General features: G+C 37.0%; 1 protein-coding gene across 5 annotated transcripts; it reads right to left on the bottom strand.

Moving 5' to 3' along the window:
- Window positions 1–198: 198 nt before the first annotated feature.
- Window positions 199–27,101, bottom strand: LOC113075738 (uridine-cytidine kinase-like 1). Of its 5 annotated transcripts, none has more exons than XM_026248429.1 (16): window positions 27,020–27,044; window positions 22,689–22,856; window positions 19,114–19,307; window positions 18,923–19,029; window positions 15,939–16,109; window positions 15,005–15,076; window positions 14,733–14,922; window positions 14,503–14,564; window positions 13,523–13,539; window positions 9,236–9,334; window positions 5,313–5,406; window positions 4,893–4,955; window positions 4,589–4,711; window positions 3,580–3,687; window positions 2,816–2,972; window positions 199–1,576 (listed from the first exon to the last, which is right to left on the bottom strand). In XM_026248429.1, exons 2-16 carry the CDS (start codon window positions 22,754–22,756, stop codon window positions 1,497–1,499), a joined length of 1,605 nt encoding a protein of 534 aa, XP_026104214.1. In that variant the 5' UTR covers window positions 22,757–22,856; window positions 27,020–27,044; the 3' UTR covers window positions 199–1,496. The 5 variants fall into 5 exon arrangements, with proteins under 5 accessions (XP_026104214.1, XP_026104213.1, XP_026104212.1 ...); XM_026248428.1 differs by lacking the exon at window positions 13,523–13,539 and adding an exon at window positions 10,820–10,839 and having other exon boundaries at window positions 27,020–27,042; XM_026248427.1 differs by lacking the exon at window positions 22,689–22,856 and having other exon boundaries at window positions 27,020–27,101.
- Window positions 27,102–27,385: the final 284 nt, after the last annotated feature.

Genomic DNA, 27,385 nt, shown 5'->3' with positions numbered 1-27,385 from the left:
ATTTTTTCATTGCTGAACAAAAGTACTAATTAAAAAAAAAAAACACTATCCCCAAACTTTTAAACAGTACTGTATGTATGTGTACATTTATATTTACACACAACGCTTACAGTGATCATTACATAAAGCTCATCCCATTTATTACACTGCCCATTCAGTTCAATCAGATAGATCAATAAACGAGCATCAAACACTGACTTGAGTTGAAATGAATTTATTATGCGAGGTGAGACAGACTGTGGGTATGAAAGACTGTCATCTAGAACAACAGTCAATTACACAGTGTAGCAATCATTACACAAAAAATGTCAGACTGACCAATCAGAATGAAGTATTCCAGAATGTGTGCAATGACAAGGCAATAAAATAAACAGCTCGGCCCAAATCACAGACTTTTATTCCTGTTGTGGAGCAAAAGTCACAGCAGGTACATTCACTAGGCCTTGCCTTTATCAACGCAGATCTCAGTGCTCTCACATTAACACAATATTGTTCTTTTTTATTCTTTCTTTTTTGTTTGTTTAACTATAAATATACATTTAAAGTCAGTAGAAATCAAATAAACGACACACATACCACTATACTTCTATGATGAACTCATTTCTTTAGGGTAGGTACTTTTCTCAGTGGGGGAAAATGATAAAACAAAGATATCTCAATGCGTCATCCATAATAAGAGCAAGCATAACGCTCATTTGGCTGAATTTCAGGTCAAACACCAACACTTCCTGTGGGCTAGTTTTGTTCTTGTAATGATCTTGATGTGACAGCAAACATCAAGCAGATGTCAGCCATATATGGTGAAGGCAGCTATAGACTCGCTGGACAGATGGAAGACATTGCACTTATGCGTGTCAAAAAAAAAAAAAAAAACTGAACAAAACATGTGATCAAACTCATCGCAGAACACAAGCTTTTCACGAAGATCAAAAACAAAACTTGAAATGTCCTTTGATTAGAGATGATCTACAACAGAGAGCATTTTTACATTTAACATGCTGTCAGCTGTGGATTTGAGAAAAATGTTCCAATGTTTAGGCTTCTGTACAGAACGCAGTGCTCTGTTGTGAAAGTGTAATTGTTAAGAGCCTGTGGTTTGGTCAGCAGCCGTCTGCAGGTAAAGCGAGAAAGCAACGCCCACACATATTTTCCGAAGAAGTGGTCCTTCAAAGAAATTCACTTTCTTAGTGCAGCAAGGCGGCACTTTGAGTGCTCGACTGCTGCATGAAACGGAGCACAATAATAAAAGTGACATGTACGCCGAACATACTGTGTTCACATGCCAGAAATACTACTACAGCAGATTACAAAAGTGGCAGAAAACGCATAAGGCAATGAATCAACTGCATGTGATTTAGATGATTAATTAAATAGCTCACAGAAAAATAAAATATAAATAAAAACCTTCACAGAAAATTCTTCAGCTTGGGAGTGTCAAAAAGTATAAAAATCTCTCAGAATGTAGAAATATGGGGCGTGATTATCGTGAGACGCGGTCAGCAGCTGGGCTCATCCATGTCATCATCACTCCAGTCGGGGGGTGCATCCGTGCCAAAATAACGATCCCCAAAATTTCCTGAAAAAAAAATAATAATAAAAAAAATAAATAAATAATAATAATCTAAATTTTCAATGAATAGATGTTTAGGTATTTCTAACATTTTTTTGCTTATGATAATTCTTATGAACATTAAAAGTTTGATGAAAAAGTGCTCAACTACTGTAATGTGTCTGGATGTTTTAGAGTTGTGATTTTCATTATTCTAACCAGATTCTCATTTATTTTAATTTTTTTTTGCATTCAAATTGAATTCAAATCTACTGATCTTACTCACTCCAGACTTTTAAACAAGGGTGTGTGTGTGTAATATAATTAGTTTACAATATTTTAAAAGGAATATTAATATTTTATCTGAGCCTCCTGTGTGAGTTGTTCAAGTTTGCCACACTGGTAATAACTCTGCTGTATGACTGATGTATCGATTTTATTTCCTTTTTATTAAAATAATTTACAAACTGGTAAAAGTAATTCAAATTTGAATGCCATATCAGCATCTGATGCTGTTTTCATAGCAAAAACAGAGTTACAAAATACATGAAGTACAGAAATAACATAAAAAGAAAGATACAATATTTTAAGATGTTGTACATTTACATAATTTTTTTTTTTTTTCACACCCTGGTTAACCAGATTGTAAAATATCTGTTAATCCGTTTCTCAAATACATGTAAGTAACTAAATCCTTTTAAATACATTTGCAGTATTAGTTGATGTTAGTTTAGACTGCAATGCTGAGAATCAGAGTCTGCTGGGTTTAAAACACGTAAACTAACTCAGCTCCCCTCAAGAGTAATCTTCCATAGTATTTTTAGTATTAGTGTATTTAAATGCCGAAACCTAAAATGAACATCAAGTGTATGAAAATACTGAACAGTTGTGATAGACGACAGGCGCTGAGCGAGTCTCTCTCTGGTTCAGTGTCACTCAAAGCGGGAAAGCAGATTTGAATTTCAGTTGATCATGTGACACACTGAACACTGGCGGGACCATCCAGGTCAAAGGGGTTAATATACAACATTACATGAATTTATAACCATGAAAACAAATGTCACAATGCTAAAAGCCTTAACAGGTCCTTCACTTTCCTTTAAGCAATGTATACATTTTTCACATTTAGCTTCTTGTGATTTGGGGTGAAACATGACCCAGACATGCTCTTGATGGTTTTGTGAGAATGGCCCCTTTGTGTATAACTATTACGACAAAAGGCCGCACTCAAGCTGTCGATGAAGTAAAGCTGGGGTTCAGTCTCACCTATGCCAGGGATGATGTGGAACAGGTCGTTGACCTTCTTGTCGACGGCGGTGGTGATGATTTTGACCTGAGGGAAGGCGTAGGCCACAGAATGGACACCCATCTCAGCCATCAGCAGCGACACCAGCAGAATCTTATCCTCCTGAGCGTCATGATCCTACACACACACACACACACACCTCATGAAGAAAACAGTCCCGTTCCTCCACTCTCTGTCTGTACTTCCTAGTGCTTCTCCACTTTCCAATCTCAAGCAAAAAGCCAATAAACAAAAAGTTACTGTACTTGTTCATCAAGAAGGCAACAGTGTGCCATTTACTTCCAAAAAAAAAAATTTCACCACATTATTAAACATAATACATCATTTTAGATGTGGAGTGTTTTTTTAGATCATGCATGTTCATCATTCGTAGATTAATTCCATTTAAAATAAACTCATGAAAGTAGTGTGTTCTCTACAAGTTTATTTTGTTATTTCCAGCAGTGCAAAAAAATGGCCTTAGAAACGGATAAATACGGCTCAGCCTCAGCACAACTGCAGAATTAATCTGTGAGAATGTGTAAAGTTATGTCATGCTGCATGGCCACTGTCAGCTAGTGAGGTTTCTCTGATACGCCTACACGGACAGACAAACAAACCGGGCCGCTCTACATGTGGTGCCTGAGTGGGCGTGTGTGCCTGTGCCGCTGCACACTATCAGTTCCATTAGACGGCAAAGGTGTTGCAGTTGTGTGCACGAGAAAAGGTTCGAATGCAGACTTACAAGCAAAACTCTGATGGCCATCATGGCAGCCGCTCCGGTGGACACGGTGCAGTCCATCAGAATCACATGATCCTCGCTGATGTCTTTGGGCAGACGCAAATAGTGCAGCTGGACGGGAACATAAAAGACAGCTTCAATGTGCAGCAGCAAAGTGTCTAAATTAATTAATCCATCAAATTACAATAAAAATGAGCAAGTGAGTTTATGCCATTATTTAAATATTCAATGCAATTTCTTAAAAAAAAAAAAAAAAAATTAATGTACAAAATGGCTGAAGGCAGAACACCGGCTTTAGTATTTTTTACAGAGATAAGAGAGATACTCAAACACACACACACACACACACACACACACACACAGATTGTGACAAGCTGCATCATGTTGTGAAGTACAGTGCACATATTCCACTGCGTGTCAACCACACAAATCTGATTTTGTTTGTTTTTTCCTAGAATAGAAACTGAACATTAACTATTAATAAATTAAGATTGATCATAATATGAATTAATTGACTGACAATTAAAAAATACACTAAAATAAAAAAATGACAAAATATTTTTTTAAATAATAATTAATTAAATAAAAACTGCACTAATGACACAAAATACAGTAAAACTGAAATGTCTCGCTCAGAAAACATTTTGTATAGATAATGGGATGTTAACAAAAATAAAACCATTTAAATAAATAAACAAAAAGGCAACCCTTTAGTTTGGAGACCAACTCTGACTATTAACTTTTACTTTTGCCTCAAACTCCTAATTTGCTGCTTATTAATAGTTAGTAGGGTAGTTGTTAAGTTTAGGTATGGGGTGGATTAAGGGATCTAAATATGTTTATACAGAATAAGCCACTAATAAACAGCCAATATGTAAATAATAGGCATGCTAATAAGCAACTTGTTTATAGTGAGAATTAGTCCATAAACTAAAGTGTTACAAATAAATGTTATCTGATTATCTGCTGTGTGTAAATTTTAGGGGGTAGTAAAAGTGGAAAGGGGCGTTACCTCCGGCTCTCCTGTGTCCTGATTGGTCTGGATGAGGATTTTGCCGATGCGGACGTCTTTGCACACGGCCCTAAGCGCGGGCTCCATGGTCTCTCCCGCCCTGAGAATCGACACACCCGTAATCTGTTTAAAACGAAGAAGAGGGAGGATCTTCAGATTTCCTTTTTAGGGCCTAAACTTCTCTACAGAACCGAGAACAAAGACATTTCTACAGTATATGACGGAGAAAACCCTGAAACAAGCAGACTGATCAGGCTGAACTACCAAGAATGTCAGAAAAAATAGTGGCACATTATATTCTTACCCTCTTCCCATGAAAGGTTCGGCCTTCGTAATCTTCTCCCTGTGGGGTCTGAACAATGTGAACCTGCAGCAGATAACAGACAATTGTAACATCAAGTTGTTTTTGTCCAAGCATATATGTAGCTAACCTGATCTTCCTCTCTGATTAAAAGCCACAGTAAAATGTCAGCAGCAACATCATGAAGCTCACTGCACTTCTCCTGTGAGCATTTTAAGTGTAAAGGTCGCTGTGTTGCTGCTGTGTGTTGCTAAGCCGATTTCTATCACATTGATCTTGTTAGTCTGAGTTTCCACTGCGGTGGACAAGTGAGACAAGTTTCCATGTTCAAGACGAGACCTCCATACCCACACGCTCAAATCTATTTGTGTGCTGTTATTAGGTCGATCTAAAGATTTCCCAGCAATCCCTCCATTTTCTCACCTGTGATGGAAGAAAGGACCGCGCTCTCTCGATGAGGAGCCGCATTAACCTCTTGGAGTAGAAGATGAACTCGTCTCGACTGGTCTCTTTATTTCTGCAACACGAGCATGAATGACAAAACACAGTCCTGTGTTTATTTGTGTTCAAAACATTCAAATTAACATGGAAGATTTTTTTTATTACCGTGTAAAATAAGATTTTATAAAATATACATACTTTTACTGGTAAACCTAACATTCATCAGAAATTTCAGACTATAAAACAAATGGACCAACTTCATTTTCCTAACAGCCATTTAGGCAGGAAATATAGTAGTGATTGCCCTTTTTTAGTATGCAATAGCCGTTTGCGTTATAGCCTGGCATTACCGCGCACAGCCTGTGACATGGACGAAAGCAAAGAAAAAAAAATAACTTTCAAAATGAGTACATTTCAGCCACTGTGTTCTGCTTCTTGACATTGGTAGTTGGTCACAGGTAGCATGAGGAGGAGGGACTATTTCCACCCAATAAGAGAAAGCTAAATTTCAAATAAATAAACCAAAAAATAAAAATCTATATTTTTTAAATATACACAAACAAGCAAAACCAAAAACAAAAAATAACTAACATAAAACATAAAAAAATAAAAATAAAAAAAATTCAAAAGCAAAAAACGAACAAATTAAAATCAAAAACAAAACTAAGATTAAAGCTGCAGTCCGTCAGTTTTTCCTCTTTGTCGCCATCTGTTTGAAAACCTTCAATTGCAGCTGTTTGCAGAATTATCTTCCTTGTGTGGGTTGTGCTCCGGTGTGACTCCAGTGTGGATGAATCTAATGTTTTGAGGAGTATGGTATGGTGGAGTATCCACCGGTGTGAATATTTACTGTACTGTGCTATCACAGATTCTAACCTACGTCTTAGAATATATGACCCAAATATGTATTTTTACTGTATACAGTTGCTTCTCAAAAAATCTGAATGTCGAGGAAAATTTAATTTCAGTAATTCAACTCAAATTGTGAAACTCATGTATTAAATAATTTCAATGAACACAGCCTGAAGGAGTCTAAGTCTTTGGTTCTTTTAATTGTGATGACTTTGGCTCACTTTTAACAAAAACCAACCAATTCACTATCTCAACAAATTAGAATATGATGACAATCAGCTAATCAACTCAAAACACCTGCAAATGTATCCTGAGCCTTCAAAATGGTCTCTGACAATCATTGACACACTTCACAAGGAGTGTAAGTCACAAAAATTAATTGCCAATAAGCTGGCTGTTCACAGAGTGCTGTATCCGAGCATGTTAAAAGAAAGTTGAGTGGAACAAACAAAGTGTGGAACAAAAAGATGCACAACCAACCAAGAGAACCACAGCCTTATGAGGATTGTCAGGCAAAGTGGATTCAAGAATTTGAGTGAACTTCACAAGGAATGCACTGAGGCTGGCATCAAGGCATCAAGGGCCACCACACACAGACGTGTCAAGGAATTTGGCTACAGTTGTTATATTCCTCTTGTTAAGCCACTCCTGAACCACAGACAATGTCAGAGGCATCTTACCTGGGATAAGGAGAAGAAGAACTGGACTGTTGCCCAATGGTCCAAAGTCCTCTTTTCAGATCAGAGCAAGTTTTGTATTTCATTTGGAAACCAAGCTCCTAGAGTCTGGAGGAAGGGTGGAGAAGCTCATAGCCCAAGTTGCTTGAAGTCCAGTGTTGAGTTTCCACAGTCTGTGATGATTTGGGGTGCAATGTCATCTACTGGTGTTGGTCCATTGTGTTTCTTGAAAACCAAAGTCACTGCACCCGTTTACCAAGAAATCTTGGAGCACTTCATGCTTCCTTCTGCTGACCAGCTTTTTGAAGATGCTGATTTAATTTTCCAGCAGGATTTGGCACCTGCCCACAGCCAAAAGCACCAAAAGTTGGTTAAATGTCCATGCTGTTGGTGTGCGTGACTGGACAGCGAACTCACCACACCTGAACCCCAGAGAGAATCTATGGGTGTATTGAGGGGTGTATTGGGAGTATTGAGTGCATGTACAGTAAATGAACATACTTTCCAGAAGGCCAACGATTGACTATATGTTTTTTTTTTTTGTTTAATTGGTTTTATGAAGTATTTTTTTTTTTGTTGTGAAGTGTGTCAATGATTGTCAGAGACCATTTTGAAGGCCCAGGAAACCTTGCAGGTGTTTTCAGTTGATTAGCTGATTGGCATGTCATTTTATTCTAATTTGTTGAGATAGTGAATTGGTGGGTTATTGTTAAAAGTGAGCCAAAATCATCACAATCAAAAGTACCAAAGATTTAAACTACTTCAGTCTGTGTGCATTTAATTTATTTAATACATGAGTTTCACAATTTGAGTTGAATTACTGAAATAAATGAACTTTTCTTCAACATTCTGATTTAATGAGAAGCACCTGTTTTGTAATCTGAACAAGTCTGCCACGTTTGTTTTGACTTTGGTTTTTGAAAAGAAAAGAACTGTAAGCAATTTCTAAGTTTCGGTTAATCGAACGGTTTTGGTGCGACATCTGACCAAGCGGCATGAGCAGCCTGGCATTTCCCATAAAGGAGGTCACAAACCAAATAACATCAATGCCCCCCAGCCTCTTTAATTACTCAACACATTGTTTCCTATGATGCACACTCCACAGACACATCTCGTCTTAACTGACGAACACATCGTTTCCCATGACTGTACACGCACTCGCGCCTTTGATAAACTGTACATGTACCGACAACACACAGCACCAACCATGACTAAATTACATTATATCTGTCCCATACTGTAATTGGACCACTAAATAAACAGATTACTATTGTTAAGTATGAGGGTTAGATTATTTGGTGTACAGGTGGAAACATGTGGAAACCACTCACACCATCTCCTGACTGCATTATTATTTGTAAAATAGGGGCTTTATGGAGTGTGTATACATGGTTATAAGTATAACACTTTATATTTCATTAATTTAGGGAAATTAACAAGTGTCTTAAACCTCAAGGGACTATTTGGCCAACCATTTTATTCCTGCTTGAAAAGCAAAACATTACTGATTGTGTAAAAAAATTATCTGCTCATTGATGGACTAGCATTACTCAACATTACTTACCACCTTCCAGCAACATTACATTCAGTGAAGGTAAAATAGTAAAAAACATAATAATAGTTCATTTAAATGGAACCGGAATCCGAACCTGAATATATGTATACTGTACTATGTTGAATTTTGACATTGTCATCCTTTAAATTACACTGAACTTACTGCCAAGTTCTCTGAAACGCCTTTGGAGACAGCTTATGGAAGAGAAATGAACATTCAATTCACGGGCAACAGCTCTTGTGGACATTCCTGCAGTCAGGATGCAAATTGCACACCCCCTCAAAACTTGCAACATCTGTGGCATTGTGCTGTGTGATAAAACTGCATGTTTTAGAGTGACCTTTTATTGTGACCAGCCTAAGGCACAGCTGTGCAATAATCATGCTGTCTAATCAGCATCTGGATATGCTACACCTGTGAGGTGGATGGATTCTCTCTGCAAAGGAGTAGTGCTCACTAACACAGATTTACTCCAGTTGCACATCATAGGATATGATGTCACAGTCTGCTGCTGTTTGCATTCACAAAACTGAATTTTCTCTTTATATATCATGTAAAAAAAAAAAAAAAAAAAAAGGTATATTGTTAGACTTTTGCACAATACATATTTTAGTACTCTATTGGGCTGGGTGTTAAATATAAATTATGGGTTTTGAAGCGAGACCAGTAGAGAAGTAGCCCTAGCCTACAGATGACATTAAATACAAATATTTAACTAAAAGCATTAAAAGCATCCTTCCATGTTATTTGACAGCTGAACATTCATACGGGATGCTGTATGGTTAGTCTGGATACTTTAAGTGTGTGTGTGTGTGTCTGACCTGATGATGGTGTGCATGCCGCGGACCTGCGGTGTACTCTCCAGAACACTGAGGGTCTGTGGAAGGGGCTGGGCCTGATGGGCAGACGCCAGCGCCGCCCTGTTAGCATCATCACCGGCGAGAGACAGAAACAGACAGGAAGTCATCAACGCAGTGGATTAAACCGGTACGTTCATTCCAACACTACATATGCGGACAGAGACACATGCTCACACAATGACTACTAGTGTCATCCAAACACTATCATTCAAATGTTAGAGCCGTGTGCAAAGCGAGGATTTAGAAGCATAGAGAAATGATTTATATGACCAAAGGATAATCCCCAAATGATAAACTGACCCATTTATGAATTAGTTATATATATATATATATATATATATATATATCTATGGTGGCCTCAAAATGTAGACACTTTTTGCCATCGTATTTGTTTTACATTTTACGTTACTTGTGAAATGTTTTGTACATAAATGTGACCCTGGACCACAAAACCAGTCAAAAGTGTACATTTTTCGAAATAAATGAGCTTTCCATTGATGTATGGTTTATTAGGATCGGACAATATTTGGTCGAGATTCAACTATTTGATCTGATGGTGCAAAAATATCCAAATATTGAGAAAATCGCCTTTAAAGTTGCCCAAATGAAGTCCTTAGCAATGCGTATTACTAATCAAAAGTTAACTTTTTATATATTTACGGTAGGAAATTTACAAAACATCTTAAAATGGAACATACTCTTTACTTAATATCCTAATGATTTTTGGCATAAAAGAAAAATCTATAATTTCTAAAATCCTATAATCCCAATGTATTGTTGGCTATTGCTACAAATATACCCATGCGATTTAAGACTGATTTTGGGGTCCAGGGTCACAAATTGTCCTGGTGCTGTTGATTTTGGTTCGATACACTGCTATTCAAAAGTTTGGGGTCAGTTGTTATTATTTTTTTAATGTAAAAAAATAAAAAATTATACATTGATTCAGCAAGCATGCATTAAATTGATCAATTGACAGAAAATACCTTTGAATCATTTGAATAAATATCTCAGTTTTAAATAAATACTGTTCTTTTTAACTTTATATTCATCAGAGAATCCTGAAACAATATTGAATCCTGAAACAACATTGCCATTTTTACTGTATTTTGATTAAACAAATGCAGTCTTGCTGAGCATAAGAGACTTCTTTCAACAACATAAAAAAATAAATAAATAAATAAACTGAGCCCAAACACTGCACTAAGTGTTCAAATATTTTTGAAGCCACTGTTCACTCCATCTTACAAACTACTGGTTAATCACAGCTTTATGAGCTCTGAGTAGGTCAGGCTTTTTTGGGGGAGTATCCCATGATTCAATTTCACAAGAAGTCTGGTCAAAGACTGCATCCTGTCAACAAACAAAACAATGCCTTCAATGTAAACTCTGACAAACTCATCAGATTACTGCTTCATTAAAACCTAGAAATGACAATATGCAGTCTTTGGAAAGCACACCAAGATCCCTGCTGTTCTACTTCTGGCTTGTAATACAACAGCAGAAACAGAAAAACAAAATTAAATCATAAGCAAATCTCCTCACATATCCCAGCGGAGCTTTCTCTGTGGGTGAAGTGACAAACAACAGAAAAACAGACGACGACAACAGAAAGAGAGGGAAAAGAAGAGAGACGTCACACACTATCAGGTAAAAGAGGACGAGGTGGTCACAAGAGTGTGACCGCTGTGAACGGCAAATCATCCAGCACTGATTAGGACTCATTTTAAAGGTGCAGTTCACCCCAAAATGTAGACATCACGGAATACAAAAGGAGCAAAGTAACCCAGCTGCTTAAATAAAATACAAATAAAAAAACCTAGAAATGTTGCGTGATACAAGCCTTCTGAAGCCTTACGGTATGTGGGGAAATTTCAGTCTTTCATGCATGTTCAAATATGGCGAGTCGTGTTAGTTTAGATGCCAATGATGATTAGTAATGGAACAAATGAAGTCTGATGTCACTGACCTTGTCTTAAAGGGACAGTGCACCCACAAACTTTGGTCATAATTTACTCACCCTCATGCATGTTAATTGAGTTTCCATTCAATATATTTGATATGTCTGTGCAATGATCAATGTTTACAAGAGAATAAAAGCCTAACTTAAATGTGTTCATCATATGAACATATTAAACCGTTTGATTTAAATGAAATGCTTTTAATGTTTATATGATTTTTTTTTAATTATCAACATTTTGGTGGAACAGACTTTTAATTAAGCGACGGATATCTCTTAATTTTCATTAAAAAATACCTACATTTGTGTTTGAAAGACTAGCCATAGTACAGAAAAAGAAAAGTGAAGGGACTCTCAGTCAAACTCTCAGTTTCAATCACAATTCATGTATCATATTGTCATGCATCACTACACATATCATCTCTTGTGAAGTAGTTATGTGATACCAAGCCCCACAAAAATCAGTCATATGAGTTAAAAACTGCATGAAAGTGAATAAATGACTAATTCATATTTTTGTTTAAGTGTACTATTCCTTTAAGCTGTGACACTAGCATGCAAATGCATCTTTGGTTGTTGGGTTTCTTGAGAAAATGTCCTGTTGTAGCTGTCATCCTCTCATTCACACTCACTTACACAAAGGTCTGCTACATCCTGTGTCGGGGGCTGTACTTCCTCATGTTTCTCTCTCTCTCTCTCTTCCTCTCCTTTCTGTCTTTTCTCTCTCTCTCTCTCTCTCTCTCACACACACTCTCATGAGCTGTCGTTTCTAGCCCATCGGAAAAATGAAACTCTTTGTAGTAGACATAGGAAACTTGAGTGCGTGCAAAACGCCGTGTTCAACAATAGCTACAGAGACAACCATGAGAGAGAGAAAACAAGAGGGGAAAGATAGAGAGAGCAAGAGAAAGTAAGAGAAAGAGAGGTCAAGGGGAGGAAGAGTGGAGTATTTTTAGACGCAGCATGCAGGGAGGGTTTCTGAAGGATGGAAAAACAGAAGGTATCTGCCTCCCTCCTGACTGCAGCACTGAGCATCTATCCTCCCGTATTAGATCAGGTCATGAGACGCCCATCCCATGATGCTCTGCTGCTCAAACATCATAGCTGTCAATATATCCGTGTGGGTCTGCATGTAAGAAGAAAGCTTGGCTCTTTTATAGTTTTTTGACAATGCCAAATGTTTTCATGTTAATGAAAAATAAGAAGGATCTTGAAAAATGAGTCAAGAACATTTCTGGGTCACATTTAACCCCCAAATCAAATCAAATAAAAATATATTCAAAAAAATACAATTTAAAAATTACATTAACAATACAATCAAAAAAAAAAAAATTATAATAAAATAAAAAAATCAACTAAATTAAATAAAAAAATAAAAAAATATTAATATTGTTACTGTTAACTAAAACTAAAGCTGAAACTCATTTTTAGTAATTAAAATAAAGCCGCAATAAATAATAAATATTGCATGAAAAAAAAACTTAATAAAAAAACTGAAATAAATTTAAGCACTAAAACAAATAAAAAACAAATAATATCTAAAATAAATAATACATTAAATGAAATCATTTATAATTTATATATGATTTATACATTAAATATTTGTATTTGAGATTGAATATTATCCATTTTAAATTAATATTTAAATATTTTAAATTATTATTATTAAATATTGAATATAAACTAATGTACAAAAAGCACTAAAACTACATTTGAAACTGAAATAAAAGTTAATATATACAGAACTACTTTTAAAACAATAATAAACTGACAAATGGGCCTAAAGAAATTGCTAAGACTGAAACTAGAATTACAAAGAAAATGTAAAATATAAAAATAGAAGCTAATTCAAAATATATATAAAGAAAATACAATATTAGTCTATAAACAATACAGAAATAACACTGGATTAAATTAAAATCAGCTAAAAACAGAATGATGTTGGGGTGAAATATGTCAGATGTGTCTTCATGACATTCAAATGTAAAGAACTGAACCAGACCGATGCTGAACGCTTATAAGGAGCCGTCAACATAAAGAGACGCTGCCCTCGTTTGTTCAGGACAGGAAGTGCAGCAGGGCTCAGGAGGAGGAAGATTCCTTCAGAGGATGGTAGAAGTTACCCCGTGGACTGATCTGAGGCCAGTCTTCTCTCTCCTGCAGTTGAGACTGCTGTGAATATCATTCTCAGTTCTGAGCCCAGATCAGTGCTGAGGGGACACTTCTGTGAAGCGCGGCTGTGCAGCCAGTGACAGGAAGTGAGGAGATGATGAGCAGTGCTACTCTACCTGACGCTGAGTTCACGCTGTGCCACCGCGAGGGGAGGAAGAGAAGATGAGAAAACAATCCAGTGCGGTGAGGAAGCACGGCCAAACAAAACCAGTCACCAGTATTACAGAAAATGAACAGGCCCACACTGAATCTGCTTCAAAGGGACTCTTCTGAGCTGATTTTAGGAGGAAATCTCTGATGTCAGGGAGCTGAGAGTATTACATTTGTACTAATAACTGGAAATATCATCAAACGGATCCAAATATTCAACACACACACACAAAGGCCAGGAACATAAAGATTTCTGAAGGACGGGTGTTTGGATTTTGAAGAAATATGTGAGCGCAGATTCCCTGTGGGCCTGGAAAGGAGTAATATCATTTGCTTTTCAATATTACGGTCAGTGATACAAACCACCACATGACAAATATTAGTCCACTGCAAAGCATTCCCAATCCAGAACCATAAGAATTATTAAAACTACTTCTCATGAGCTGCACTCTGATTACTGCTCGAATAAACCACAGGAAAACAACAATCGAGATGAATGTAAGATTCATAATCAGCAGAACTGTGAAAGAATGTGATCTTATTAAAAGGATGATTTTCCCTTGAAATTGATTGCAATATTGCCAACTTGACTTAAATTAATATATTTTAATATAATATTATTATAAACACATTAAAATCGAAATTAATTAAAATCATAAATAATTTTTCTTTATTTCCTCAATTTGTTAATTTACCTATGTAGACACTTCAAAAAAAAAAAAATAATAATAATAATAATAATAATAATTAATTAATTAATTAAATATATATATTTAGTAAAAGTTGAGAAGCACTGCTTTACAGTGAGTTTGTAAGTAAAATATTTGACCCAGAAGGGGGCGATGTAACACACATGAAGTTCTTCATGACCAGAGCTACCATAATGAAGTGATGCATTAGAAAGGGAAGCTCATATAAATGTTCTCAGCATGTCTGTGGATCTTACCTCCTCCAGCTGACTGTGTACATGCTGCACTATAAGATCAATGGCCACCATGTTACCACCACCTACAGGAAATGAAGAACAGGAATTCAAGCTAAGCATTCCTAAATCCTACTAGCACTACTGCTACAGTATGCAATACGTGCACTGTGAAACCGCACAAAAGTGCAGTAGAGATCAGGAGACGGTCTCCTATAATGCAATGTGCTTGACATGTGTCAGAGCGAACTGACCCCGAGGCACCACGATATCTGCCAGTCTCATGGTGGGCTCGATGTACTGCTCAAAGGCTGGCTTCACAAACTTGTTGTACTGTTTGATCACTCCCTCGATGTCCCGGCCGCGCTCGGTGATGTCCCTCCTGAGCCTCCGTACCAGCCGGATGTCAGAATCGGTGTCCACGAAGATCTTCATGTCCAGCAGCTGAAACACAGACACAGACGGCGCTCCAGATCAGCTCCAGCTGGAGAAATGACCACATCATGACAGATCTGATCAGCTTTACCTTCAGCAGCTCTTTATCTGCAAAGGACATGATGCCCTCAAATATGATGACGCTCGCCCCATACACCGTTTTCTGCAAGCAGATAAACATCCATTAAAAACGGCTCGAAAAATAGTTATTCTTTATAGAATTGTTTTGTGTGCTTGAAATTTTTTTAGCAGAGAAAGCAAACTTTATTTCAACACAGGCTTTACATAAATATTGATGAAGGCTTGTGTGCTGACATGATAAGATTAAATCATGTAATATTATAGTTCATGGAAAAGCTAATGCAGTGTTTATTAGCTTATGATAGCTAAGTTAGTTTTTTTTTTTTTGCTTTTATATAACAGGGCTTACTGAAGTTTTTTGACCTTTGACCTAAAATATTTACTTCAAGTACTCCTGATTTTAATAATTTAACAACATTTGCATGTTCATGGCTGTCTGGTTTTGGTTAATGGTCACATGACATGCAAGTAAACTGCAGGTAAGGCATGCCGTTTTTTAAAGCAAGCATTTTTTTAGATTTCTTTTAGTTTTTAAAATGGTTTATTTTATTTTTATGTTTATGATTTAGTTATATTTAGGTATTATTTAAAATAATTCATTTTCAGTTAAAAAATGTTTTAAATGTATTTTAATATTTATTTTAATTTAACAATTTAATGATTTTATTCCGTTTTACAATTATTTTACATTTTACATTTTTGTGATTTATTTTTCTTTTTTTTATGTAATTATATTTAACATGTTTTATTTAATAAAAAAATACATTTTTTATTTTTATGATTTAAATATTTATTTTGAATTATTTAAATTTTATATTTTATGATTTAATTATACTTATTAAATAAAAAAAATATATATATATGATTTCTTTTTAGCTTTTTCATGAACCCACAGCCCAGTTTGGGAATCTCTCCGTGTGTGTGTGTGTGTTTCACTCACTCACCCATTCTTTCTGCCGTCCGTGTGTGTTGAAGTCGTACACCGGGATCTTCACGCTCTTGCCCTGCTTGAGTTTGCGGAGAGTGTGCACCAGCAGACTGAAATCAAAGGCGTCTGGATGGTCAAAGTTGTAATCATTATTAGCAGCGAGCAGCTGCTGTTCGGCCGTCAGAACCTGCAGGAAACACGTCACAGAAGACGCACCGAGGTTACACCGAGGACTTCAGATCAAATATCTGCCAGCGGTGTGGCCTGCCCGTCTGGGATCAAGGCTGGCAACAAAGGATGTAGGTTCAACAGAGACAAGGGCTGACCTATGAACTCACTGTCCTTGAGCAACACACACAACACCAGTTTCCTCCACACAGTTGCCATTGCAAATCATGCAGTTAGTAAACGTCATCAGCCAGGAGGCTTTGTGCAATGCAGTGCTGTTATCACTACAGTGTCTTCACCAAAGGTGATGCAGAGGGGTTAATTATGATAAAAATCACTAACACACAGCCATGAGAGGTTAAATACCTCAATAAAAACAACAGCAAAAGCAATCGGATAAGAAATGGGGAAAATAAAAGTTAATTATTCTTCTTATTATTATTATTATTATTGCACATATATCATTATCTACCATGCAAAAGTTTGGTGTCAGACAGCAGGACTTTTCTTAGGTTTAAATTAATGCTTTAATTAATACTCATTAATATTCAAGGCTAAATTTACTGATCAAAAGTGACAAAAGATTTCTATTTCAAATAAAAGCTGTTCTTTTGAACTTCCTATCATTCAAGAATCTTGAGAAGAAAAAAAAACACTTTATGTAAGAAATATGAAGCAGCACAACGGTTTTCAATATAAATAACTACAAGAAATGTTAATCGAGCAGTAAATAGATATTAAGCAGCATATTATAATGGTTTCTGAAGGATCTGAAGACTTGAATCAAATTTAGCTTTGCATCACAGGAATAAATTGCATTTCAAAATAAATCCAAAAAGAAAGCAGTTATTTTTTGTTTTAATAATACTTGACACTATGACTTTTTTTACTGTTAGGGTTAGGGATATTTTATCAAATAAATGTAGTTTAAAAGCATTAAAGCATAAAAGCATAAAAGACAAAACACACAATTTTTTTAAATCATTATAAATAAATAAATAAATAAACCATACAACCCCAAATTTTTGAGTGCTTGTGCGTTGTATTAGAGATAATTCAGATGTGCAGAATTATTGGACAAACAGAGACACAGACTGCTCTCACACCTTTTGTTTTTTAAACTTAAGCATTTTTAGAGGTGTATTAGTTTACACAATTAAAAAAACATTACACACACACACACACACACACACACACACACACACACACACACACACACACACACACACACACACACACAGGAGAACATCTTATGACATAGAGGGATATGTTTTGGGTCTTTACAGTAGGTTGAAGGTTTTTGCCACTCTGTATGCAGACACAGTGCCAGTCCACTGAGCAGATGACGTGTGTGTGCGGTATTATTACCCCCTGTCCTCCTGCTGGGCACATGGCTTAGGTCAGCTGAACTAAATTTAGGAGGAACATTAACACACAGGTACATGTACACAAACACACACTCATGGATTTACTTTTTTGGCTGTGTGATTCTGCCATTTCCACCTCACACAAATGTAATGATTCCTCTTCAGCTATGCACCAACAGCTGGTGAACTGTTTAAACCAATGCCTAACTAGTCTAGAATATCTGCCTCAAGGATTTAATGCATTATACAACTCGAAGTACACTAATGGCTCCTGTTTACACACACTCTCTCTCTCTCTCTCTCTCTCTCATACATGAACAGATGCATGAGTGTTTTTATATTCTCACATCTGGATTTCCACACTGATTTCCACAAATTGCGAAAATATATGACAACCTGCCAAATTTTTAGACCTACCTTTCTGAAACTGTGAAGAAGCTCAGATATACTGTAAGATAGTTTTGATTCAATCCAAGTAAAAAAGTCAAATAAGATTTCAAAACAACAAGTACCTAAGTATTTTTTTCTTCTTCTTAATTTCTACCTTAGAATATTTTGTATTCCCCAAAACTTTACCTGGAAACAAAGCCGTCATGTTTACAACTGTGACACTGATTGCTGATCAGGATCGACTAAACTCATAGACTCTACTCTGTGCCCTTGTTGTAGTAAACCTGCACAAAGTTCTTGACTGAATTATTGTGTGGTTGTATGCTGTTCTGTTATTGTAGGGACCTCGTCCTCACATTTACATTCCCCCAAACATGACGCTGAACAAAAACTGTGACAGGTTGCTTTAATTGTCAGCCAGACAGCCTCTCGGGCGACCATTGACCAATAAAAGCTGTGATGGTGTTCAGGCTCGATTAGTTCCTGTAACAAATGAAGGCCCGCCTTCTGTATTATGAGAAGTGCTGTGATTGGCTAGCTGGGCCAGTGTGTGATTGACAGCACTCGGCACCTGGTCGGGAAATGTCATGCCCCTTACCATAGTCACCGGCTGTGAGCTTCAGTGTAAATACTGAGTCAAAATCAAATCAATTTGAGCGCGGTTTAAACCCAAATGATTGTAAGCAGTCTGAGCTCGTCTGTCTTGGGAACACTAGCGTGTCTCTGCCATAGGGATAACACTCATTGTCTTCTCTAGTGCAGAAACATTACAGACTAACTAAAGTTGAAAAAGTGGAAAAACCACTTTGTACTACTTCAAATTATCTAAATTTTGTGAATGCGGCCACTGGAACCTAACAAACCACAAGGCTTTGGGTCAGTTTTTCATGTACCGTATAACTTCAGTCTTGCCAAGGAATTGTAAGAGAAGAACAAATTCATCTATCTGAACCATTATGCTCTTTTCAGCCATTTCGCTTACTTCAAAACCACAAGCCCTGTCTCCAAAACTGTGTCTCACAAAAGACACACAGATGCAAAATAACGAGTGGTTTCCAATGAGATGACGTGTTACCTTGTAAAATGAATCCATTGACAGAAGAACGACCCAAGGAACATCCAAGGCCTCGATGATTTTACGAGCAACTGTAGTTTTGCCTGAGGCACTGCCTCCACAGAGCCCTGTGGGTAAAAACAGACACGAGACGATGGTCAACAAAGATTGTGGTGGTGTATGATCCAGCACTGATTTTTTAATACACTGACCGATAACAAAAGCTTCCTTGGACTGGGTGCCGTGTTCATTGTACCAGGGTGGGCGTCCGGCGGTGTAGATGGTCCTCTTACTGGTGCGCAGCAGCGGAGGCTCTGATTTGCACTGGCTGGTGGTCCGCTTGCGTGGAGACAGGCTGGTGCTGATGGAGGGGAGCAGCCTGTCCAGAGAGCCTTCCCCACCGCCACTATATATAAACAAATAAAAGAGGATATGAGATACAGTGAAGAAGACAAGTCATGTCCGGCTATTTCCCGTGTCAATTCTGACTTCCTGTTCACAAACTGTACAAAGTTATCAAGTGACTCAGCGACTGTCATGGCAAAGTCTCCATGCAGCTATTAGTACCTTTAACCATGTAGATAACAGACAGTTCAGCTTCATCTATCTCAATGAGGAAAGATCTGATAGGAGTGGTATTATAACTGTTGTAGTATATTGTAGCCTCTGGCACAAACAACAGCTGCCCCATACTACACTGAACCTGTAAATGTGGTACAACATGTTCAGTGCAACAGAGACAATTGAAATATCGGTGTTGTCATGTCGGTTATAAATTGTTAATGACAGTTCTGCTTGAGCAAAGCAACTGACTTCAGTTTGAACTACTGTTTTAGCTCTAAACAAGCAATTCATCCCTTGTTATTAATAATGAAAACATACGTATGGCCAGTGGAAGCATAGCCTGATTAAAGATAACTCTCAGGCCCTGAGGTTCGTTCTCATGTGCAAAGCAAGTATAGTTGAGCTTTCATTTATCATATTGTTGTTCTCTATGCACGTCTGGTGATCAACGTTTGTATGCAAATAAAAGCCAAAATAAATCGGTTCCTCATAAATAAGTGACCATGTCTCTTCAGAGCCTTGGATTTCAATGGAGGGACTTGACACCCTCAAGTGGGGAGTAAGTGATTACAGAATTTTCATTTTTGGGTGAACTATCCCTTTAATTCATTTTAAAATAAAGCATGCATCTTTAATCATATCACAACTGGAAATAATTCCACTTTTGGGACCAAATATAGACATAAAAGGTACTAGCAAGAAATCTGGAGAATAACTGTCTACTTAAAGCCCAATATTAATCCCAAACATTACATTGTCCATATATATATAATATATGTAAATACTCAAATAATAAGTATAAATTTACAGTACGTGTATATGCTGATAAGTTTTATTATCTGTTACATACATGTGTAAATAGACTGTGAAGTGACCACTTACACGTGTGATTAATATTTACCTGTAGTAATATGAACTAATGGTGCATTTGGTTGTTGAAAACAAGCTCTGGTTTCTGATTGCTGGAATGGTTTCTAAGTGCATTTCTGGACTAATTGAGTTGTGGATCAATGAAAGAGATCCAAGATAAACCTGGTGGATGCCTCAGAGACACTCATTGCAGTGTGCGTCGCACCTTAGGAACTTAGTTGAGTTCAGAAGCAGCAAGAAACTGAAAGCTTTCAAGAGAAATACTTACTGAAGCACACGGGAAAGCCAAATGTCCACAGAAGATGCATGTATGTACCGGTCCATTAAGTAGAAGAAATAAAACACGCAGCCTTCTCTCAACTAATCATCTATAGGTTTAAAAACCAGTCAGATCATGTGATGCATGACTGCGTAATCCCTAAACATGATTACATACCTGACCCACGATGCCCCGACCTTGACCCTGTACAAACTAAGGTACAACTAAAACTAGAATAAAGCAAGTTTATCATGCAGAAAATATGTCTTGTGTGGTGAGTGTGCCTTTGAATTTCTGTTTGTGTGAACAGAGATCACCTTGGCTTTCTAGTTTATCTGCGTGATACCAGATAAGATGACAAACGATGGACCCTGCCCTTACATCTTCAGAAAAAAAATAATAATAAAAAAAAAAAACTTGTAAAGTACAATACATAAAAGTCTCTCTTAAAGGAACAGTTCCAGTCTGTCTTCATTTACTGTGTCTGTCTTTCTTCTGTGGAAATCAAAAGGAGAATTTACAGCAGATTATCCAAGCTGCGCTACACACTTAAATATCTACAGAATGAAGATGTATGGTGACCACAACTTTAAAAGGCAGGATTTTCAGTAAATAATGTAACAATATTCTGTTCCTCACATAGAGCTATCGTACGACTTGGAGACTTTGAATATAGTGCACCAGCCAAATAGATTCATTTGATCAGGGTTTCTGGGCAGGTTTTATTGGTAAATTTAAGACCAAGTAGCCTAAAGAGAATTTAAGGAATATACCAAAAAGGGAACACAACGCATCAATATGGTCTCTTGGTGTAAATGTCTTGAAAATTCAATTTCCTTCAGATCTCCATTACTTTTTCATTTCTTTCATAAACAAAATAGCTTAAGCTTGAATAGCTCTTAAAATTGGTTTTACGGTGAAAATCTTAAAATGACAGGTAAACTATATATATACTTTATCACCAACAGTAACATCGAATGATGCAAACTAAAAAAAACTTGTCAAATTTAACCATTTTGAGTTGATAATATAGGCTATAATTTACAAGATTCATATAATTTTTAACAGATTGCAATGAGGCAAGAAATTAAAAGGTATTTTCAGCTTCACGTGATGTTTTTATCAGCTGTTTGGACACTCATTCTGACGGCACCCATTCACTGCAGAGGATCCACTGTTGAACAAGTGATGATGAAGAAACAAACTCATCTACATCTTGAATGGCCTGAGGTTGAGTAAATGTTCAGAAAATTGTAATTTTTGGGTGAGCAATTTAACTTCTTGAATTTCAGATTGGTCAGTATTTTCAGGTTTCCATTTAGATGTTTGTATTTGATATGTATTCGCTTACACCAAATATTCAAAGATGTCATAGCCTATTTTTGTTTCACAGTGTTTACACTAAAACATGCCAACCCTGAAACTATACCTAGACATTGGTTGAATATGTTCTGATTCTTTATTACTGTTCTCTTATAGCTGTGCTCTTTTGTACTTTAATCTGTTTGAAAAATATAGGTTTACTTGCTGTGTCTTGTTTTATTATTTAACTTTTAGCAATGCTTGTAAATCAAAATCAACCTGATTTTGTAGAGTAATTCAATGCTGTTACAATACCAGCAAATAAAGGTTTAAAAAATTACCAAGAATTTCATACAGTCGAATTTCTAATGGAAAAGAGCAGTATGAGCATTCTTCAAAACATCTCCTTTCATGTTTCACAGAAGTCAGTCATGCATATGGGTCTAGAACAACACGAGGATGAATAACGTGACATATTTTTCTTTTTTGGGTGGACTATCACTTAAATACTTAAACGTAAGCACATTAGCAACTTCTGGTTTGCATCATGAGTTCACTCAAGGACAGTATGAGAAAACACCATTGTGCAGATGTGCCAATCATAAACTCAGGATCTCTGCAAATACATAAATCAGATGCAAATGAGCTAAGCAAGCAAACATAGAAAGCAGAGTCCTGTTTACCATACAAGTATGTGCACAGACTGCTCAACAAAACAACTCAATAGCATCCAACACACCTGAGGATAAACACAAAGATGCTCTGCAAATGACTTCAAGTTACCAGACCTACCTTCCATCTGCCCTAAGAGCCCAGCAGCCTGAGATCCTGGCTCCCGAGTACGCTGGGAGTGTGTTCATGATGGACGCGCAGACAGACAGACGAGAGCTCCAGAGAAAGATCAGCGCTAATATAACCGCTGGGACGCACGCATGCACAGACACTCAGAGAGCCTGCCCTCTGGCAAGCCGAGGAGAGCGACAGAACAGGAAGAAAACGAAAGTCAAGCAGAGGGGAGGAAAACAAAACTGTGCTTTCTACGTCGGATTGGTTTTGATTTCACTGTCTCAAGAGTTTAGTGAGCTGGGACCATTCAAAACAAACTGTTCGGTCTTTCTTTCTCCCTAACGTGCTACTATAGACCCTGCCAACAAACGTAAGAGGATAACCTATCCTGCAGATTATGTTTGGGGGGTGGTATTAATAGCAGCAGGTTGGAAACACGCAGAGCACACGCCCCCTCCGCTGGCCTCTTACGGGGCAGCTGGTCTGTCTGAGACACTGTGACTGGAGAGATCGAGAGGAGAGGAACATAAACAAATCAGGCTGTGACTCTGTGACGCTGGGTGTGTCATGAGCTCGGTGCGCTCTCTACATTACACCCAAGGGCTCTGCCATCACCTTATCAACCAGCCTGTCCTGTGGGGCGTGTATCTCCACCTGCCCTCCTCGCGGGACACCCCTCACAAACATCATGATGAAACTCAGTCTCCCAGCCAGAACCGAATGTAATGTCACAGCACATGCACATCCACAAACATATATAAAACTCTGAGTCACGTGTGTATTACAAATTCCCAATAATTAGATGTTTTACTATTATAGTAATACTAGTATAGCTATTAAATAATAGTTAATAATTAATAATAATATAAACAACTGATTATGATAACATTATTTGTACACAAAACTTATTAAGAGAATCAGCCCAAAAAATGACGATAATATAGTTGTCATACACACATAAATGGTAGCAAATCCATAAAAAGTATGTTTTATTATATTTTTATTTATATTTTATCAAGGTTTCCACAAAATTAACAAGTTAACTCTAAAAAATAAGCAGATAAACTGTATATATATATATATATATATATATATATATATATTCAGTTCTCCCAAAAAACCTTATACTACGGTTTCAGCTATTAAAAATAGTTCAGTTTTGTATGTAACGGAAAAGTGAGAGTGGAAGCTAAAGTGCGTTCTGCAGGACATGGAGATGCAAGCGCAATCACTTGCATTTTTTTTAAAGTGGAAGCAACCTTTATCAATATCAACAAAATGTTGTGCTTTTATAAAATAAAGCACTTTCTGCAGTCTTGAGCAGGAGTGCTTCACAATAATGAACCTAAACTCAGTGAATTGCCTCACAAGCAAGATAAAATGTATAGAAAGCTACTTTAAAATGAAATAATTCAAATCGAAAATAGAAACTATTTCATTATGTAATCTGTAAAGATGCATTTCTCTGTAAAGGCACGTTCAATGAGGAGAGTATTTTTATTTTTTTATCACCATGACTGATGGATAAATATGGATGATGGATATAAAAATAAGGAAAAGCCTAAAACAGGCCAGACTATAATTTGGGTTTTATAATTCTCCACAATTCAAAAAATAAATCACAAATTACAATGGCATATATGTAAAACTTTGTCCTATAACTGTATAGCTGTTTATATTTTCTGATTTGTATGATGCTCTGTTCTAAATACCTTAATATTAAAAGGGATTTGATGCAAGGCAATTTTGTCTGATATGTAAATTATTTATTATTCTATTTTTTTAATCCATGAAGCAATGCTTTAAAAAGGCTTTAAAAAATTACTTTATTGCATTACAGATGCTTTTAAAGTACTTTTCACTCACTATACATTTCCTGGGTAGCATGAATGTAAACAATTGTGATGAATAAGTTGTATTACCAATTATAAAACCTACAAGAGCCAACAAATTAATTGTTGTTGACGATCCCAATCTCATGAAAGAGCATACAACACGATTTTCAGCTTTTTGGCATAACATTTATATGCAGAAATTGACTTTTTTTTTTGGGCATGATAAAGTAGTAAAGTTAATAATAAAGTTTGACAAGGGCCAAAGAGTGATATGGCTAGATGACTGGGTCAAAACATCTCCAAATCTGCAGCTCTTGTGGGGTGTTCACAGTCTCTGCAGTGTTCAGTATCTATCAAAAGTGCTCCAAGGAAGGAACAGAGGTGACCCAGCGAAAGGGTCATGGGCGGCCAAGGCTCACTGATGCACGTGGGTCAGATTCAACAGAAAACTCACAGTGTATCACAGTTTCTTGTGTATGGGGCTGCAGAGCCGCCTCATACCAGTCAGGGTGCCCACGCTGACCCCTGTCCAACGCACCAAGCACGTGAGCATCAGAACTGGAAAACTGAGCAATGGAAGAAGGTGGCCTGGTCTAATGAATCACATTTTATTTTACATCACACGGATGGCCGGGAGCGCGTGCATTGCTTACCTGCGGAACACATGGCACAGGGATGCACTATGGGAAGAAGGCAAGCTGGCGGAGGCTGTGTGATGTTTTGGGAGACATGTACTACGTACCTAAGCATTGTTGCAGACCATGTACACCCTTTCATGGAAACTGTATTCCCTGGTGCCTATGGCCTCTTTCAGCCGGATAATGCACCCTGCCGCAAAGCACAAACGGTTCAGAAATGTGTTGAGGAGCACAGCAACAAGTTTGAGGTGTTAACTTGGCCTCCAAATTCCCCAGATCTCAATCCAATTGAACATCTGTGGGATGTCCAATTCATGGAGGCCTTAAAGGTCTGCTGCTAGCATCTTGGTGCCAGAAACCACGGCACACCTTCAGGGGTCTAGTGGAGTCCATGTCTGGACGGATCAGGGGTGTTTTGGCAGCAAAAGGGGGACCAACAATATTAGGAAGGTGGTCATAATGTTATGCCTGATCGGTGTATATTTATGCATTCATATATAGACTACCATTCAAAAGTAGCAATGTTTTTTATAAATTTAAAAGAACTGTTTTCTATGTTAATATACTTTAAACTGTAATTTATTCCCATGATCAAAGCTGAATTTTCAGCATCATTACTGCAGTCTTCTGTGTCACATGATCCTTCAGAAATCATTCTTATATGCTGATTTGATCATTTCTAGTTTGCTGCTCAAGAAAAATCTCTGATTATTATACTCAATGTTTTAAACATTTGTGTTACTTAATTATTTTTTCTGGACTGTTCAATTCATTTTTTTTTCAGAATTTGTTTGATGAATAGAATGTTTCAAATAACATAATTCATCATTCAAACAGAAATATTTTGTAACATCATAAATACCCTTAATATGAGTTTAGATCAATACAGTAATATAATAATAAATTAAAGTAATAATTTATTTTTAAAAAGCTTACGGAGCCCAATTTTGAACAGTACAGTACAGTATATATAGCAACCTAAAAGAGGTAGATCAAAAAGCCCAGAAGAGCTGATCCAAAATCATATAGACGCAATGCTATATGTGCTGTATAATACTTAGTGTGATAAAAAATAACCAATAAAACATATTCTTCTCCTATAAGGTTTCGCAACCAAATGTCAAGATGTCCTCTTTCCACCCTTAATCTCATGCATGTCAGCTCACACACATGGAGATCATCACCAACAGCAGCTGGCTCTGTGTGACTGTGTACAGCACCAGGAGCCCTGCTCGTCATAAGTCACATGAGCGCGCCCTCTGGCGGCGGACCGCGGCGCCGCGCCTCGACGCAAACACACAGGACAGGACGAGAAATATGAACTATACTCTAGAATCTATTTATAGCAAACTATTCTGTAGTTTAATAACTTATTCTATGTCTTAGTTCAAAACACCAGACTATACATGACCAACCGAACATGTGTAATGAAAACATAATTAGGTGAAATAACGGTGATGATATTGCATATAAGTCATAACAGACACTACATAGTGCCAAATCATGGCACCATGTGCTTCATGTCATATACCACTATGCTTCTCAAGAAAATACATTTTAAACATATTTAAAGACCGTAGTTTTGTGGACTGACCCACAACATAATACTAATAGACTAAAAAAGACAAATAAACATGGCCATACATTTATAATAATGTCTAAACAAGTATCTACACTTATTGTTATTTTAGAAGACGCTTATGAATATAACTAGATGCCTATGATTAACGTATGCATCTGTAAAGTCTTTTAGACACGCGCGAGACAGGTCACGCTTCATTATCATCATGATAAAATGCTAACTATGTATAGAGACAAATAAACAGGAGTCCTGATAACTGCCGCTAAGGAACTTGAAGCGTACCTCGAGCGAAGCACAGATGATTTCTCTCCGCACTCCATCGCCGAGAGCCTTCCGTCTGCGCACACAGCTGACATTGTTAGTTTCCTATTTGACAATCAGCTGTTACGACGTAGACTCAACGGATGCTGCTGGGAAATGTAGTTCCATAATCCATTAGGTCGTGCGTGTCTTCAGTCAAAGGGAACTACAAATCCCAGAATGTAAAGTGTTAAGAATATTGTATGTACAGGTTTAGGGATACCTCATGGTAGAGTTTTCTGTTCTGAATTAAACTTGAGCTAATTTACTAAAAATAATATCCCAATGAGAAAAAATCTTGTAGCCTACACTTACTATTCCTATATATGTATATAACAATTAATACGT

Source organism: Carassius auratus, unplaced genomic scaffold, assembly GCF_003368295.1.
Source record: "Carassius auratus strain Wakin unplaced genomic scaffold, ASM336829v1 scaf_tig00017588, whole genome shotgun sequence".
Taxonomy (NCBI): Eukaryota; Metazoa; Chordata; class Actinopteri; order Cypriniformes; family Cyprinidae; genus Carassius; species Carassius auratus.
Note: the sequence above shows the minus strand (reverse complement) of the source record. Positions and strands in the feature narration are given on the sequence as shown.